The sequence below is a fragment of the Capricornis sumatraensis genome, chromosome 2 (genome assembly GCF_032405125.1).
Source record: "Capricornis sumatraensis isolate serow.1 chromosome 2, serow.2, whole genome shotgun sequence".
Classification (NCBI taxonomy): domain Eukaryota; kingdom Metazoa; phylum Chordata; class Mammalia; order Artiodactyla; family Bovidae; genus Capricornis; species Capricornis sumatraensis.
Genome location: NC_091070.1, coordinates 93,869,656 through 93,889,598, shown reverse-complemented (window position 1 = coordinate 93,889,598; position 19,943 = coordinate 93,869,656). Strand labels below are relative to the sequence as shown.

The window sequence follows — 19,943 nt, the reverse complement described above, 5'->3', positions numbered from 1 at the left end:
AAGGCAGGCCACCTACTAACAGGTGCAGGAATCTCAAGGTATTCAGGGAATCTAGAGAAGAGAGAAATTCACCTAAACCCAGCACCCAAATCTACATTTATCACAGGAAGAATCCATGACATGCCTTTGGTGTGGCTTTCCCGGCCTCGAGAGTTTAAGTTAAACTGAGATTCGTTATGAAAAGTTCCATCAGAGCCAATTTAAAGTCTATGTGGTCAGATGTTTTGTGAACAAATTAGTCTTAATGTGGCTCTATTTGGTAGAAATTATGGTAATTTTAGAGAAAGATAATGTTTAAGTGGATATTAAATTCTAATTTTATTAAATGAGGTCTTCACTACTGCCTAAGATTCTTTTCCAAGATAGTTTCCTTGTTGTCATATTATTGTAAAGTTTAGTTATTAAAAGGGCATTCGAAATATGTTTCTGAAGCTTATCACAGTAATTTAACTTTGGATGAAGATCAGATGTGCCATGACCTGCAACCAGGAGATTATTCCTACTGGAAAAGGTCTCAGATAAAGGACTCAGTCACATTAGAAGGGACTGTATTAGGCCTCCTCTCCTGAATAAAATGCAACTCCTGTTTCTGACAACTGACTTCAACTAAAAACAGTATTACCAGACCAGCACAAGAAGACATCTGAAGGAGACAGCTAATCCAAGATGCTGGACCAGGTCTGCATACTGGTAACTTTGGTAACTGCTTATACTCGTTTTTTGGTGGGGCAGGGGGAACTCATATCTTTGCTTATGAATCAGATGTATTTCTTTCTTTAGTTCAGTCACTCAGTCATGTCTAACTCTTTGCAACCCCATGGATTGCAGAACGCCAGGCTTCCCTCTCCATCACCAATGCTGGGAGCTCGCTCAAACTCATGTCCATCGAGTTGGTGATGCCATCCAACCATCTCATCCTCTATCGTCCCCTTCTCCTCCTGCCTTCAATCTTTCCCAGCATCAGGGTCTTTTCTAATGAGTCGGTTTTTTGGTTTCAGTTTCTTTCTTGGGCTCAATATTTGCAGGTTTAGAATTAATCTAATCACTGGGTTTGGGGCCAATTACCTATGGCCCAGGTTGTCCTGCTGGATTTCTCCTCTCCAAGGCTCTAACTGGATGGCCCTTGGACATTTTGTTTTAAAGAAACTCAGGCACCATGCAAGCTAACATCACTGCCAATATCCCTAAGTGAGATGCTCTTACCTGGCCAAGTAAAGATGCCTATTCTGAATCTGGCCATAAACAGCCCATTTCATTAGATGGTGAATACTGGGTAGCTCCTACAAGGACCCAGTGGATTTACAGAACAAATTCATGACCTTGGTTTTTCCCAGGTTGGTTAGGAAAACACATAATTCATTTGCCTTGGGCTTAAGATCCCTTATGGGTAGCTTCTGTTAATCTGTAATGTGAGTACACTGGTTTCTATCAGGTATCCAATGGTATGACCATTTGGCCACAATATGTGGTAACTCATTTTATGACACATGAAGAGCTAAATTACCACTTTGAACAATCTTCTTCCCAGTTCAGGGGAAACACTAGGAAAAACAGTTCAGTTTCGGAGGATCTTGGCTTAAATCTCTATTAATGATGTTGTTGGTCCTCCTGACAATTTAAATTACAGTTTGTGGAGTTACAAAGTGATAGTTTCTTGCCTTCCATACTGTGTGTCACCTGCTAATAGTAAAACAATGATGTCTAAACAACTTGAATTTGTAGATCACATCTATGTAGTGCTCTATAAAATCATGGGCATACATACTGCACATGTGAGGAAAGCTGGGTTAAATAGTATTGGACAACCTGGAATCAGCTCTCAGTACCTGCTGAACATTCTGCTAGTATAATTCCCCCCGCCAAAAGAGAACTGAGCTATGGGGACCCAGCACTGACAGACATGATGGACTGATCAAGGGCAGGTGAGCAACAACCCTGGCATCAAGGGACCAAATATTTGATTGCCTGATGCTTTCTATCAAAAGGTTAAAGATCAAGAGGGAAATTGTGAAATAAAATTAATATTTTATGGCAAGACAAGAAAAATTTAAATGTTTTTTAAAAAAACTTTTTCTCTGCCCTTTGGCCTCCCCTTTCCCTGCTACTGTATACTGTATTATCTGCATCTTACATCATGACCAAATTTTCCCCATTGACAAAAACACCTGCCCAATCCTAAAACACAACGTTCTCCTAGCATCAACTCCTTAAAAGATAACCTTCCTTCTTGATCTTGGAGTGAGTCATGTTACCTACCAGCAGAAGAGAGCTGTGTAAACTGTCATTATTACATCATCTAATTTGATGTAGAGCCTTTTGTCTCAAAAACACTTCTAATGGATGGAACAGCATCTCAGAACTTTCTGAGATGCTGTTCCTAGGATATAATCCTTAGGCTCCAATAAAAATTTCCATTTCTTTCTTAATTTTTCATCAATAGAGAATTGATGAGAAAAAACTGAAGTCCCCTTAACTATTAAAAGAGAAAGAGGGAGGTGCATTTCAACTAGGTGGGAAAAAGATGGTTTAGTCAACAATTCCAACTGGAATATAAAATTACAGATTCCTCCATTACATCATAATTTTAAAAAAATCAGATGTGTTAATCTATTTAGAAGAGATCATTGAAAAAAAGAACAGAAAATATAGATAATTATTTGAAGTACAGTGTGAAAGGATTTCAATCTAAAATGGAATCTGAGGATGTGAAATGGGAATCACATGTCTGTACCTAAAGAATGGAACTTAACCAAGAGAATGATTTCCCGTAAATGCCAGATCAACAGAAGACAGAGCCTTATCTCCAAACCAATGACCATCTGCCAAGTATCTTTCCCCATCTTCAAGCTAATGAACTTACTTGCTTGGACTCTGGCTGGACTTCCCTTGTCTGCACTCCTTGCCCATAAAATACAGCTTGCCCCACAGCCTCTACAAAACTGCCTGTAACATGTTATTTGGCATGCATTTCCCAAATTACAATCTCTGCTATTCCCAAATAAACTCAATTTCTGGTAATTTGAGACTGCCTCAGTTTACATCTTTAGGCCAAAAAAAGAACACTTTTTAAAACATGAAAAAAACATAAAGATAACTGTATCAAGACTGTGAGTTAAATACAAAAAAGTATAAAATTTTACATGGCAAAACTAATAAGATTTTTAACTATGAAAACGAAGAAAATTGAGAAATGAAGTCAATCCTGTCAATCTTCTAAATCAAGAGAGGAAAAACACCCAAATTCTAACAATAAAAATGTCAAGGGATGTGTCTAAGAGCCACTAACGAAGAAATGCAAATAAACAATACACGTTTTTAAAAGAAAGCTTAAGTCACATCAATAAAGCAATTTCTTTAAACTAATGAACATACAAACCTACCACAAGGACCCTCCTTTTCTCTCCTCTGAAATAACAAAAGGGGAGACAAACATGAAATCATACAGTCGTACAAACAAGTTCCATTTGGAGAGTGCATTCATAAGTTCAATTTGTTCGAAAGTCCAACACAGTTAGCTCAGGTACCAAACTAACACAATGGGCTATATGGTACTGCACTGAAATAAGTTTATAATCCTTTTCACACAAATAATATATACTACTATAGAGTACACGAAAGCACAGCCACTTGTAGAGGATGTACACACGGCAATGTACATCACTTCACATACGTGAACCAACTGATGTGACTGGATATGCGAATGCATGTTTGCAGTATGAAAAAAATAGGGCAAGTTTTAAAGGCTCATAGTTCCCCCCCAAACAAACCTAAAATAGCAAATCAACTTGCTCAGCTTCAGAATAAAAGTTAAAATTTTTCTTTTAACAGCTAATATTTCAGTAATCTAGACTTTAAAATCCAAGACAACAGCTGATTATGTAATTTTTATACATTCTGGAAGGAATGAAATGACACCTTATTAATTTAAAAATATTATCACTCAAGTCTTCATACTACAGATTTTCACAGCTGGAAATTAGTCCCAACATAAAAAATATTATCAACAGCAGGTCTTTTTTTCCTTTCTAGAATAAGAACGGCAAGGAATTTTTCTTCTACTTTCTTAAATACAATCTAATGTCTTTTCTACAAACTTTCTGCTTCCATGCCAATGATACTCTTTGTGATCCTATATGTGTGTGTATATGCAGAGGCAGATTCTACTAACAGCTTAACAAATAACAAAATGGGGAAAGAAGCTGATTTCAGACATTTTTCAAACATAAAGGTGAGGCAATTAGAACAATTCATGCTCTGCTATGGATAAGGCCTCACAGTATACAGGACAAACTAAAATCTTTCACCAGTCAAGTTCTCTGAGTTTTCCTCTGTAGGTTGCTTTTATTTAAAAAAACAAAAACAAAAAAACAGAATTAGGGACTTCGGGAGAAATATCAATAACCTCAGATATGCAGATGGCACTACCCTTATGGCAGAAAGTGAAGAGGAACTAAAAAGCCTCTTAATGAAAGTGAAAGTGGAGAGTGAAAAAATTGGCTTAAAGCTCAACATTCAGAACACTAAGATCATGGCTTCTGACCCAATAACTTCATAGCAAATAGATGGGGAAACAGTGGAAACAGTGGCAGACTTTATTTTTGAGCACTCCAAAATCACTGCAGATAGTGAAATTAAAACACGCTTACTCCTTGGCAGGAAAGTTATGACCAACCCAGACAGCATATTAAAAAGCAAAGATGTTACTTCACCAACAAAGATCTGTCTAGTCAAGGCTATGGTTTTTCCAGTAGTCACATATGGACATGAGAGTTGGACTGTGAAGAAGGCTGAGTGCCGAAGAATTGATGCTTTTGAACTGTGGTGTTGGAGAAGACTCTTGAGAGTCCCTTGGACTGCAAGGAGATCCAACCAGTCCATTCTGAAGGAGATCAACCCTGGGATTTCTTTGGAAGGAATGATGCTAAAGCTGAAACTCCAGTACTTTGCAAAGAGCTGACTCATTGGAAAAGACTCTGATGCTGGGAGGTATTGGGGGCAGGAGGAGAAGGGGACAACCGAGGATGAGATGGCTGGATGGCATCACTGATTCACTGATTCGATGGACGTGGGTCTGAGTGAACTCCAGGAGTTGGTGATGGACAGGGAGGCCTGGCGTGCTGCGATTCATGGGGATGCAAGGAGTTGGACACGACTGAGTGACTGAACTGAACTGAACTTGGAGGTCCAGTGGTTAAGACTCTGCAGTCCCAATGCAGAGAGCACAGGTTCAATCCCTGGCTGGAAAACTAAGATCCCACATGCTTTACAGTGCAAGCAAAAAAAATAATGCATCTATTGATTTCAAATAATAAAATTAAAAAAAAGAAAGAGTTACAAGGTAATATCAATAAGTATAACCCTCAGAGGCGAGACAAAAACTTGTCCTATAAAGTATACAGGCCTAGTAATGAGCCTTTTAAGGCTCTTTATTTAAAGTTTTGTAGGAAAAAAAATCTTTTCAGGGTAAGCCTAGCATATATATTATAAAATATTCAAAATACTTAAAGGTTACAAAAGCACAATATAAAAATCACTTTTGTGACATAAATATATATTATGTTTTTTCTACATGTGTCTTTTTCTAAGGCCAAAACTATAATTTCATACCTCATAATCTGGTCCTCCAAAGTGGGATTTTTTCTTAAGTTCTGTCATGGCATTTTTGTATGCTTCCTCCACTCTTCTTCTCTTCTCAGTTTCCTTTAAAAAATAAAACCAGATGAAGAATTTATCATGTGATATGGGAATTTTTTTTTTTTACATTTCACCAAAATTTTATAATTTGGCCCCCCAAAATAACTCTTACTCTTGTAAGAATTTGTCTTCTGCTAAAAAAAAAAAAAGAAAGAAAAAAGAAAAAAATGAGTATTCTTCTGCTCAAGAAAACACTTTTTTTCTGGGCCATATATCACATACAAGCTACCATTAAGATCACCTAGTAGGTAGGTTTGGAGAAGGAAATGGCAACCCACTCCAGTATACTTGCCTGGAGAATTCCACAGACAGAGGAACCTGGCAGGCTACAGTCCATGGGGTCGCAAAGAGTTGGACACGACTGAGCACCTAACACATACACACTAGGTAGGTTATATATTTAAATGGATTAAGTAACTACCAAAGTATCTACATGTCAAAAAAAAAGAGAGATAAATTAGCATCAGAGAATCATCTATAATATATAGTCATGTGTCTGTTTCCCCCAGTAGGAGCTAAATTTATTTTGTTATAGAGGAAAAAAAGCAAGTAATGGATGCCAGGAAGAAAATAACTCAATAATTGGTAAAACCAATCACTACAAAAAAAGATATTCTGAGAGATGTTTCTTATACTTTCCAACTGCTGGATTAAATTATTTTAGAGCTGAAAAAGAAGTTTGGATTTCTACTTTAACCTTCTGCTTTTATAGATAAGGTCTATAGCTCTCAGAATCTGCCAAAAGATCCAAGGACAAAATTTTAAAAGGCTGGCCTTGGCAACAACTTCAAACTTTCTTTTTTAGAACAATGGACTGCAATGGGTCAAATCTGATATTACAGCCTAACAGAATTATTATTAATATAAAGAACCTAACATCTTTATTCCTTTACCTCAAATATTTAAGGATTAAAGTCCAAAGAGAACTCACACAGAGCTTACCCAGTTCTAAAAACCCTACCTGATTAAGCTGGTGCAAATCAATGAATTAGTATACTAGGCCTACAAACTGATTTTTGTGTACTGAAGTGAAGAGATGACTACAGAACCATCAGAATGGCTAAGATTAAAATATAAAAAATCACTCACAAAACAATGACAATACCAAGTGCTGTCAAGGGTGAAAAGCAATTAGAATTCTCACTTACTTGCTGGTGGGGATATAAACTGATATAACTACTTTGGAAAACTGTCTACCTCTATACACCTAAAGCTAAGTATATACCTCATGAACTGATAATTCTACTGCTTGGTATATGCCCAAAATAAAAAAAATGTCCATCAGCAGGAAAAAGGAAAAAACACAGTAAAGTCATAGAATGAAAATGCATCATACAATGAACAGTATACAGCAATAATACTATATAACAATAAAAAACAACAAATTATCATTATAAGTTACAAGATGAAGGAACTTCACAGTCAGTGTTGGGGAGGGGGCAGCCAGACACAAGAGTATATTTTGTATGATTCCATTCACATGCTGTCCAAGAACAGGCAAAACTTATCTGTAAGGATATATTAATGAGCTAACACTATGGTTACTTCTTGAGGTAGTGGTATGGTATGGAGTAGGAAGAGGCATGAAAAACCTGGGGGGTTATAAAAGTTCTACATTTTGATTTGAGTGGTGGCTACAGGGGAGTATACATATATATAAAACTCATCTAGCAGTACATTTAAGATTGGTATATTTCACTGTATACTATTAAACCTTAATTTTAAAAAGTGAACAAAACAAAAACACACAGAACAGCAATAACACTAAGCATACTTCTATAAAAGAAGGAATACTTCTTTTAAAAATTAAGTATACCTCTATAAAAGAAGGAATACTTCTTTTTAAAATTAAGTATACTTCTATAAAAGAAGGAATTATTTATACAGGTAATTGAGAAAAATCATCACCACTGAAGAACATTAATTTTAAATTATTTAACTATAAGAATAATGGATATAATGTTAGGAATCTACATAAGAGCTATTAAACATAAAATTGGAGACTATAGAGATTTACATATATATTATACATATCTACTATATATGTATATATACTAGATAAAAATATATTAGAAATCTACATAAAAGGTATACAGCTATTAAGTTGCTATTATTTTATCAACTATCACATATTTAATTGCTCTCATTAGATTTTAAGATCCTTCAAGAATGACTTCCCGTTCATTACCGTTTCCTCATTTCTAGCTTATGCTTTAGCACACAACAAGCATACAAATACTTCTTGAAATAAACACAATTTCAATTAAACCATATTGTTATTGTACTTTTCTTCCCAGTTATATCAACTACCTAAGTGAAGTGAAAGTAGCTCAGTCGTGTCCAACTCTTTGTGACTCCATGGACTATACAGTCTATGGAATTCTCCAGGTCAGAATACTGGAGTGGGTAGCCTTTCCCTTCTCCAGGGAATCTTCCCAACCCAGGGATCAAATCCAGGTCTCCCACAATGCAGGCAGAGTCTTTACCAGCTGAGCCAAGGATATGTTTCTTGATAAACAACTCTCTCTATTCAAGAATTTCCTAATCTTTACAGAGTGTGTGTGTGTATATATGTACATACATGTGTATGCATATATATACATACACACACTAAACATACGTGCATATACTGTAAATGCACACATGCATTTATATTTCCTGTAAAATGTAACTGGGATCCTATATCGACCTTAAGAAAAAACGTGATGGTGGAAAAGGTGAATGAAACTTGTAAGAGCACTATAAATTACAATTATTTGTAGATTTCAATTAATACTACCATCTTTTGTGCTCTTATTTGATTAAATATGGTACCAAATAAAGTGGTTTTTTCACAGGTTATTTGATACAGTCTCTTGGTAAAGAAAGAGAATGGGTAAGATTACCAATATTGAAGACAACTGCAAATCCATGCCCCTTTTCAAATTAGAAATTTGATTGCCAAAAAGATGGGGAAGCCATGTGTTATTCTTAATGGATTTTTTTAGGCAGTGTCGTTAGAGCACATGACTGGAGACAGTGACCCTCTAGGGAAGGATTAGTAGATGGCAGGGAGGGAGGGGTGGTGGCATGTACTTAAAAGAAAGTTACCAAAAAAGTTTTGAATAAGCTAATCCGGACAAGTTGAAAGATTCTCTTGAACCAGTAGTCTAGTGAATTTAAGGGGTTGTCCTGTTTCCTCATACTTTTTTTGTGTGTGACTCCTGTAAAAATTCACTATGATCCACAACTGAAATCATTGATGGTGTAACAGTTTGACTCCAGAATAATAATGAAGTATCCGTATGTACCTTAAATGGATTTTTTTACTGCTTGGTTTTAAAAGAAAACATATAGTCAATCAACCTGGCTTACTTTCACCTGCACCTGAGAACATGGGAACCTTTTTTAAACATCAAGTGCTATTAAATCTACAGCCATTCTGCTATTACATCAGTGATGACACTGCTTTCCTTAGTGTTTTGCTCAAATTGCTAAGACCTCCAAATACTGCAAGCAATATGACTCACTAATGGGTGATAGGATTCTGACTGACACCTGCCCTAATATCCAGAGATGGAATATAGAGGAGTAAAATTCTTCTAATTCTGCTACTTAATACCTCTAGACAAGCCTCTGGGCCTCAGCTGCTTCTATGAAATGATGGCACTACCCTAGAACTAAGTTCTCTAAGATATGCTTTGGTTCTAGCATTCTTATGATGTTAAATTATAAACCAAAGTTTTCCTACCAAACAAATTCACTGAGCCAAATTCTACTTCACATTTATAACTAAAGATTCATATTATAACATTATTATCAGTGGTGCAGTTTAAACAAAGGTAGGAAAGGTGACCATAAAGCAAATGTTCAATGAACAACAAAATGTGTCCTGAGTGACACCAGTGATGCTGGCAAACATACATGGCCATGAATGCAGCAAGTTGATATTTAACTTTATAAATTGGTATTTTTTATACACACCAAGTAGTTCATATAACTTAGGTATACTTTCATGAGTTAGACAATAAAGCTAGGAAATGTTAAATGGTTCATACTTCTATTTCAAAGCATTACTATTATCATTAGAAAAACTTCTATGTTAAAATCCAATGAAGAATGCATATCATACAATAACCAAATACATTACCAGTGAATCTCATTAGAAAAATGAATTTAAGATGTTCTAAAGTTTTAGAGGATTAGTACCACCTACTTCTAACAATCCAAACAATCTTTCCCTAAGAAGTTAGTTAGGTTTAAATGTTTGATTGGTATATAAACAAAATCTGATTATTTTTTAAAAAGTAAAAAGAGAATCTTACCTTGTCCATTCTCTTTTGCCAGCTGTCCTCACGTTTTACCATTAGCTCAATACAATGAGAAAGTGTAGCAAGGATTCCGGCAGTAGTTGCTTTAAAAGTTATCGCCTCACCTTTAAAGTCTATACCATTAATTCCTTTTGGTGTTACATGTGGAAATACTGGAAAAAAAATTATTCACTATAAATCTTTATAACAAAGAAATCATTCCTCACTACAACTTAAAATTCGATATTTTTTAGAGCAGAACTTTCTTTCTTTTTTTTTTTTTTTTAGAGCAGAACTTTCAAAATGGAGTTGCCTTCCTGTTGGCCAACACTTAAAAATTTCCATCCATCTCTACAAGCAAAGAAGCTTGGGACAACATATGTACTCTCAAGTCCTTGTCTCTGAATTCTGTTTCCTGAAATCTATTTGCTATGCTGTACCCAGTGAATAAGTGGTAAGAGAAGTAATAATTTAATAATAACAGATAGCCTAGAGTGAGAACTAATTATAGCAAGAACTATCTTATATTTTGAGAAACCCTGAATTTAAAAGAAAAATCTGAGGAGAAACTACTGAAATGAATAAGGTAACACAATAAACTTAAGTAAATGTCTGAATATAATTCTGGGACCAATGCATACATAAAAATGGTTATGTTCATATATTATAATTTTAATTTAAAGTTAGTCTTTGAATTAAATGAACAATCTTAAAAAAAAAAACTCATAAGATGCAAACAGACAGCATAATATCTTTAAGCTTTATTCATTTATTTTTGGGCCACCATGTGCAGTATGTGCAACCTTAGTTCCCTGACAAGGATTCGAACCCATAACCCCCTGCAATGGAAGCGTGGAGTCTTAATCACTGGACAGTCAGGGAAGTCCCACAGCACTATAGTTATAAGAAACCATTTCAATAGAACTCTTAAAAATGAAATAATACTTCCAACTTTAAAAACTCATAATGCAGATATGACAGCAAAGCCACAATCCAAAAATAAACTGACAAACTAAACTTCATCCAACTTAAGAATTTCTACTCTTGAAGGCACTGTTAAAAGAATGAGAGTTTCAGCTGTGGGATAAGTAAGTCTAAAGAGCTAATCTATAGTTAATAATAAAATAATGGTAACTGAGAAAATATGCAAATGAACTTGACTGCAGTAATCATTTCACCATAATCATATACACCAAATCACTATATTGAACACCTTAAATATGTTGCTGTTGTTTAGTTGCTCAGTTGTGTCCGACTTGCTTCGATCCCAAGGACTGCAGCCCACCAGGCTCCACTGTCCATGGCATTTCCCAGGCCAGAATACTGAAGTGGGTTGCCATTTCCTTTTCCAGGGGATCTTCCTGACCTAGGGACTGAACTCACACCTCCTGCTTGGCAGGTGGATTCTTTACCAATGAGCTACCTGGGAAGTCTCACCTCAAATATATATAATATCCATAAAAAAATTTTTTTAAAGAATAATGAAACAAGCCACAGACTGGAAAAAAAATCTTTGCACAGAATACATATGATAAAGGACATATCCTTTATCTATCTATCCATATATTTATATACATATTCATATATTAATATTAATATAGATATCTCAGTATATTAATATATCAATACAATACACAGTAATCTCAATAGGAAAATATAATCTAATTGAAAATTGAACAAAAGATCTGAATACACATTTCACCAAAGAAGAAATACGAACAGCAAATAAGCAGATAAAAAGATGCTCAACACTTATAATTACTAGGAAAATGCAAATTAAAACTACAGTGAGATACCACTATACACCTATTAGAAGACTAAAATTTTAAAAGACTGACCACTTCAAGAGTCAGTGGGGATATGGAGGAACTTGAGCTCTCAAATATGACTGGTGAAAAGTAGTTTGGAAGGTTTTTAAAAAGTTAAATATATACCTACCATATGATTCAATCAACCATTCCATCTCTCCAAAGAAATAAAATATATATCCATAAAAAAAACTGTTTGAATGTTCACAGGAACATTATTTATAATAGCTCCAAACTGTAAACAATCCAAACTTCCACCAATAGACAAATGAACTGAAGAAACCCGTCATGTTACCTGCACAAGGGAATACCACTCAGCCATGAAAAGACACTGAATAATGATATGTATAACAACGAGAAATTTCAAACTAAGAAAGAGATCAGGCAAGAAAAATCGAATTCATTAGATTCTAGAAAATGCAGACTAATCTACAGAAAAAGAAGGGTTGTGGTTGGTTGAGAAGTAGAGAAAAAGGGAAGACAAAAGGGATGGAGGCAGGGAATTTTTGAAGGACAGTCTTGACAGAGGCGATAGCATTATAATACTAAAACTGACCAAACTGTACACTTTAAATATATATACAGTGTATGGTATGTTAATTATATCTCAATATAGCTGTTTAAAAACCTATTTTCTTTTTCTTGTATTCACTCTTATAAAAGATCATATTTATTTTATATGAAATAAGGTTTACTTCTGGACTCTCAATTCTATTCCACTGTTCTATATATCTTTCCTTGAATTCCAGAAGAACATTTACTTTTGCTTCATTGACTATTCTAAAGCCTCTGACTGTATGGATCACAACAAAGTATAGAAAATTCTTCAAGAGATAGGAATACCAGACCACCTTACCTGTCTCCTGAGAAATCTTTATGCAGGTCCAGAAGCAACACTTAGGACTGGACATGGAACAATGGACTGGTTTCAAATTGGGTAAAGAGTACATTAAGGCTGTATATTGTCACCCTGCTTATTTAACTTACATGCAGAGTACATCATGCAAAATGCCAGGTTGGATGAAGCACAAGCTGGAATCAAGACTGCCGGGAGGAATATCAATAACCTCAGATTCCAGATGACACCACCCTTATGGCAGAAAGCGAAGAGGAACTACAGAGCCTTTTGATGAAAGTGAAGGAGGAGAGTGAAAAAGCTGGCTTAAAACTCAACATTCAGAAAACAAAGATCATGGCATCTTTGTCCCATCACTTCATGGCAAATAGATGGGGAAACAATGAAGACAGTGACAGACTTTATTTTCTTGGGCTCCAAAATCACTGCAGATGGTAACTGCAGCCACGAAATTAAAAGACACCTGCCTCTTGGAAGAAAAGCAAAGACAAACCTAGACAGCATATTAAAAAGCAGAGACGTTATTTTACTGACAAAGGTCCATATAGTCAAAGCTATGGTTTTTCCAATAGTCACCATGTATGGATGTGCAAGTTAGACCATAAAGAAGGCTGAGCACAGAATTGATGTTTTCGAACTATGGTGCTAGAGAAGACTCTTTAGAGTCCTTTGGACTGAAAGGAGATCAAACTAGTCAATCCTAGAATATTCACTGGAAGGACTGATACTGAACCTGAAGCTCCAATACTTTGTCCACCTGATGCAAAGAGCTGACTCACTGGAAAAGAGCTGATGCTGGGAAAGATTGAAGGCAAAAGGAGATGAGGGCAAGAGGACGAAATGGTTAGATAGGATCCCTGACTCAGTGGACGTGAATCTGAGCAAACTCCAGAAGATAATGAAGGACAAGGAAGCCTGACATGTTGCAATATATGGGGTCGCAAAGAGTCAGACAAGACTTAGCAACTGAAAAACAATTTGAAAATATGCCATGGCCACAGATTTTACTTCATATTCTTTGATAACTTCAGCAAAAATAAGCATCATTAGATTAACTTATTTTTCTCACAAAGGCTTATTTGCAACTTAAAAAAAGTTTTAAAAATCCATGTCAGCTTTTTCTTAGAATATATTAAAAGAAAACATTGACTATGAGTCAGAGGTTTCTGTTACAACCTAACTTCTCCCAACAGATACCACATATATGGGATACCATGTGTTATTTGTCTTCAGTTTATTTCTTAGCATAATGCCCTCCATGTTCATCTGTGTTGTTAAAAACACAGATTTCTAACGAACAACTAGGAGTTCCATCCAGAAAGTAACTTGTTATCAACTGACATATGAAATAAACCACCTTGTTCCTGAGTTTATGAACAACTGTGCTATGAAAGCAGCTATTTCAATAATTTTCCTTTAGTAACACTGATTAAATACATTGCAACACCAGTTTATCAAGTGGAAAGAGAATTACTTTTTCAGTGCTAGACACTGATTCTACCAAACACTACTGAAATAACTGGCCAATGTCTAAAACTTAGAAGGAAATATTTGTCAGATAAGCTGTCGCATTATTTAACATCAGACTGTATTTTACCTCCACGTCTTTTCCTAGAAGAAACTTTCATGTCCCAACTTAAAAAAGACTTTTTCCAACTACTCCATTAAATAATTATTCCTGTTAAATAGTTAGTTACTATGATACTTTAGAAAGTATATTTTTCCCAAATACCTTGAGGGGGAAAACTTTACTACTTACCCTTTTCTTTATTGCCATTGGTATTATGCAAGAAGTCTCCATCAGAACGTGTCGTAGGAAAGTCATCTTCATCATCTTCTACCACTAAATAAAATATATTTAAGAACATCAGGATGAAAGCACACAGAAATTAACCAGTTTATTCTTATGTCCAACTGATTAAATATCCTCTGGATACCATGACTACACGATCTTATTCATCTTTGTATTTTCAGCGCTCATCAACGGATGTCCAATAAGCATGCTGTGAAATGTCTTTAAGTACAGTACTATAAAAACCATATCCACTCTCATTTTTGTAAGAGATAGTACTGAGATATAAATTATTCTGTCCTTTAAGTCTTCCTATCTCTTTCTCCTTACCTTAGGGAGATTTTCTAATTCTGCCAGAGACCTACAAAGACTGAAGAGGATGGTAAAGGTATCAATATGTAAAGAAGATACTTTATCTTGCCTCCAGGATACGCAGGGAAAATATAATGACTTACAGTTCTGATACTGATTTTAATTCATCCCAGTATGTCTGTGCCTGGATATTCCTTTTAACTTACCCAATTCCAGGAAATACAGAATTCCCTGTGTTCTTCAACATACCTCTTTCTTCTGTACAATACTCTCTTTTTACACTGCCTAACATACGAATCCTCTGCACTATGTATTCTGCTTCTTAACATCAATTTCTAAACCTCAGCCACCAACCTTACTCTGTATTTTTGAATGGCTTCTTCAATTTATTAGGTTGGAGCAAAAGTAACCACAGCTTTTGCATTATTGAAATTTGCATTTTATATTAGAATACATTCTAAATAAATGTGGTTAGGTTATATATCATTTTAATGCACATTTCTTGCTTTTTTTTGCTAATGATTTATTACTTGTTTACTTTATATTTATTTTAAACTATGGAAATGATACTAGACAAAAAGCAAATTTGAGCAATTTTGTCATTTGAGTTCAAAATGGTTCGTAAAGCAGTGGAGACAACTCACAACATCAACAATGAATCTGGCCCAGGAACTGCTAACAAACGTACAGTGTAATGGGGGTTCAAGAAGTTTTGCCAAGGAAACAAGAGCCTTGAGGATGAGTAGCCTAGTGGCCAGCCATCGAAGCTGACAACGACAAGTGACAGCCATCATCGAAAATGATCCTCTTACAACTACAGGAGAAGCTGCTGAAGAATCAGCATCAACCATTCTATGGTCATTCAGGGTTTGAAGCAAATTAGAAAGGTGAAAAAGCTTGATAAGTGGTGCCTCATGAGCTGACTGGAAATTTAAAAAAAAATCATCATTTTAGTGTTGTCTTCTCAATCTAGGCAGCAGCAACAAACTATTTCTTGATCAGACTGTGACATGTGATGAACAGTGCATCGTATAGGACAAGCGATGATGACCAGCTCAGTGCTGGACCAAGAAGCAGCTCCAAAGCACTTCCCAAAGCCAAACATACACCAAGAGAAGGCCATGGTCACTGCTTGGTGGTCTGTAGCTGGTCTGATCCACTACAGCTTTCCGAATCCTGGCACTGAAAATGGCAATGCTGGCAGCTGGCACTGGTCAACAGAAAGGGCCCAATTCTTCTCCACGACAATGCCCGACTGTACCTTGCACAGCCCACACTTCCAAAGTTGAACAAATTGAGCTACAAAGTTGTGCCTCAACCACCATATTTACCTGAGCTCTCACCAACTGACTATCACTTCTTCAAGCATCTAGACAACTTTTTGCAGGGAAAATACTTCCACAACTAACAAGACACAGAAAATGCTTTCCAAGAGTTCACTGAATCCTGAAGCATGGATTTTTATGCTGCAGGAATAAACAAATTTATTTCTCATTGGCAAAAATGTGTTAATTGTAATGATTCTTATTTTGATTAATAAAGATGTGTTTGAGTCTAGTCATGCTACAGTCCATGGGGCTGCAAAGAGTCGGACACGACCTGGCAACTGAACAATGATTTAAAATTCATGGTCTGAAATCACAATTACGTTTGTACCAACTTAATATTATCTTTTGCTGAACTCCCTTTCTACAAGAGACATCTTCACATTAAACTAATGTCCTACTTCTTGTCTATCTCCTTACGTCAGGAGCAATTTGGGTCTACAAGGAATATTTCATCTATTTTAACTCTCTCTCTAATGGAAGCAAAGCCTATTCCTATTTCTTATTCCCTCCCTAACTAAATGGAAAACAGCTTTATTCAGTATTACCATTTTCTAATCAGTGGGCTATTTCATTTTTTTATTACCTGAAAAATTTGTACTTATTTATGATAATTTTCAAACTACAAGCTGCCATTATCTATTAACACTAACACCTACTATTTTATCAGCAGCTAACTGCTATTAATATCCAACTGACATTTTTCTTTTCCATGCCCGTCATTATTCCTCCAGACTTCAATATCCATATTGTAGCTTCTGCAAATACTTTAGTTTTAAGACTAATCAAATTTCCAGATTCTTCTCATCAATAATTTGCAAATAAGGTCAATTCTATGAAACGGGGTTCTCTGGTGGCTCAGAGGTTAAAGCGTTTGCCTGCAATGCAGACCTGGTTTCAATTCCTGGGTCGGGAAGATCCCCTGGAGAAGGAAATGGCAAGCCACTTCAGTACTCTTGCTTGGAAAATCCCATGGACAGAGAAGCCTGGTAGGCTACAGTCCATGGGGTCGCAAAGAGTCGGACACGACTGAGCAACTTCACTTTGTCTTTAAGAAATTAACCACCACAAAGCTGCTCTAACTTTAAGTCATTAGTTGTCCTCAGACAAGATCCTGACCTTGGCTCAATACTACTATGATTAACTGGTCTTCAATACCGAAATTTTTGCACTTCTTTCATCTCTTCAGCATCTACCTTGGGTTACTAAAGATTTGCTTTCATCTCCCTAACCACTGAGTAGCCTAGTACTATCAAGCAGAAATTTTCAATCTTTTTTTTTTTTTAAGCAAATAATCAACATATAAAAGTGATGAAAACAAAAGCTCCTCTGGGTAAAAAAGTGGCCTTCCCCCTTCCCTTCCCAACCAAGGACTCCTTGTCCATACTGAAGCACCTTTAAGGGATGACATGGTTTGAAACACTGTCCTAATACAAATCTCCCATCCCTATCAGACCAGTCTCTCTCTCACCAACTCATTATCTATTATGCTAAATTCCATCTTTGGATCTTATACATTCCTGCTTTCATTATCCCTGCAATTATCCAAATTAACCATATTAATAACAGCAGCTATTATTGATTTTTTGCTACTAAGCACAGTGCTAACATACATATTCTAATTTAAATCTCACAATCATGTGCTTGTGTAACAACATCCATGTTACAGAGCAAAGAGATGTGCAGAAATTGATAAGTAATTTATTTCAAGTCATCAAACTGATAATGAATAGAAAAATAAGATCAGAACCTTTATTTTCAATATGAATATATGTCTTGTTTTTGTGTGTGCCTTAAGTTGCTTCAGTCCTGTCTGACTCTGCAACCCTATGGACTGTAGCCCACCAAACTCCTCTTTTATGGGGTTCTCAAGTCAAGAACACTGGATATTTCCTTCTCCAATGCATGAAAGTGAAAAGTGAAAGTGAAGTTGCTCAGTCATCTCCAACTCTTCGCGATCCCATGGACTGCAGCCTACCAGGCTCCTCTGCCCATGGGATTTTCCACGCAAGAGTACTGGAGTGGGTTGCCACTGCCTTCTCCAGAGCCATCTATCTGGACCTAAATGGTTAATTAAATCTTACTGAAGAGTGTGTGTGTGTGGCCGGGGGTTGGAGTGGAGGGTGGGGGGTGGGCTAAGGGGGGGCGGCGGGCATTCAGTCTTACTAGCAATTGTAATAAAATGTTTTAAATAAAAACACTGAACACTTAAAATGAGAGCTTGCTATTATCATTTCAGTGACACACAATGAAAGAAGTGTGTGATTCTAAAAATTACTTAAAGTCACAGATAGCTTAGTCTTGGTAATTTTGTGAAAGTATTGCTACACCTACAGAGATCCTCAGGTTGGCAATTCTGATGTGTAGTTGAGGCAAGAAACTATGGCGCTTAGTGTTCTTATTCCATGTTATTTCAGCTTTACCCAGCACGTACTCTTAAAAATAAAATTTTGCAAAATAGCCATTTATAGGGAAATTACTTGTTATGGCTGAACTGTGCCACAACTAAATTCATATATTGACGTCCTAACCTTCCTATACTCCAAACTATGACTGTATTTGGAGACACGGTCTTCACAGAGGTAATCAAGTTAAAATGAGGTCATGACGATGGGCCCAGTCAATATGTCAAGATGACCAGTGCCCTTGTAGGAAAAGGAAGTTTGGACATGGACAATTACGAAGGAAGATAACGTGAAGACATGTGGAGCAGATGCTCATCCACAAGGCAAGGAAAGAAGTCTAGAACAGATCCTTCCCTCATGACCCTCATGGTTTCAGAAGAAATCAAACTTGCCCAAACCGTGATCTCACATTTTTAGCTTCCAGACTGCGGAGAAATAAATTTCTGCTGTTTAAGCCCAGGTGATGGAGTACTTCGATGACAACAGCCTTAGCAAACTAATATATTAGTCTGTCACTGTTGCGCTTTCCAGGTGGCGCTGCTAAGTCGTTTCAGTCGTGGCCGACTCTGTGCGACCCCATAGACAGCAGCCCACCAGGCTCCTCCATCCCTGGGATTCTCCAGGCAAGAATACTGGAGTGGGTTGCCATTTCCTTCTCCAATGCAGGCAAGTGAAAAGGGAAAGTGAAGTCGCTCAGCTGTGTCTGACTCTTGGTGACCCCATGGACTGCAGCCCACCAGGCTCCTCCGTCCATGGGATTCTCCAGGCAAGAGTACTGGAGTGGGGTGCCACTGCCTTTGTGTGGCGCTAGTGGTACAGAATTCACCGGCAATGCAGGAGATACAAGAGATGTGGGTTTGATCCCTGGGTCAGGAAGATCCCCTGGAGAAGGAAATGGCAACCCACTCCAACAGTCCTGCCTAGGAAATCCCATGGACAGAGGAGCCTGGCAGCCACAGTCCATGGAATCACCAAGAGTCAGACATGACAGAGCACACACACATCACTGTTGCTATATAGTCAAACACGAATAGTGTTTAAAGATATTTTTCAAATCTTCTACACAACTTGGTTGTGAATGCACACCAATTTCCGCTCCTTCCACCATCACTTTCATCCTTAAAATGCTATGTATTATTGACATGGAGACATGGACCATTTAAAACTTAAGAAGAATTCAAATCTGTATCTACCTTGTTTTAGTTTAAAGGACAGTTTGCTTGCTGTCTGCAAGCAAATGAAAGCTGATATGTAAGATCTAATTTGACAGAAAAATAAGTATACTTTTTTTTTAATTAATGAGAAATAAACGTTCAACTGTCTTTATTTTTTAGAGAAATAAATGTTAAATATTAAAGAGCCAAAAACTTAAAGCTTATCAAATATAAAGAATTTCAAGTCTACTTTAGATAAAATTAAGTATTGTAAGAGGAATACGGGCTTCTGCTTTAGACAAAGATAG

General features: G+C 36.5%; 1 protein-coding gene across 2 annotated transcripts in view; it reads right to left on the bottom strand.

Annotated features, from left to right (window-relative positions):
- CERT1 (ceramide transporter 1) overlaps nucleotides 1-19,943 on the bottom strand; it is a 130,877-nt gene that overhangs the window by 42,234 nt on the left and 68,700 nt on the right. For both annotated transcript variants that reach the window (XM_068966615.1, XM_068966616.1), the window contains exons 6-8: nucleotides 14,407-14,490; nucleotides 9,999-10,156; nucleotides 5,608-5,700 (exon numbers count right to left, since the gene is read on the bottom strand). In XM_068966615.1, the coding sequence (XP_068822716.1) occupies nucleotides 5,608-5,700; nucleotides 9,999-10,156; nucleotides 14,407-14,490 (335 nt within the window). The remainder of the gene's footprint in view (nucleotides 1-5,607; nucleotides 5,701-9,998; nucleotides 10,157-14,406; nucleotides 14,491-19,943) is intronic.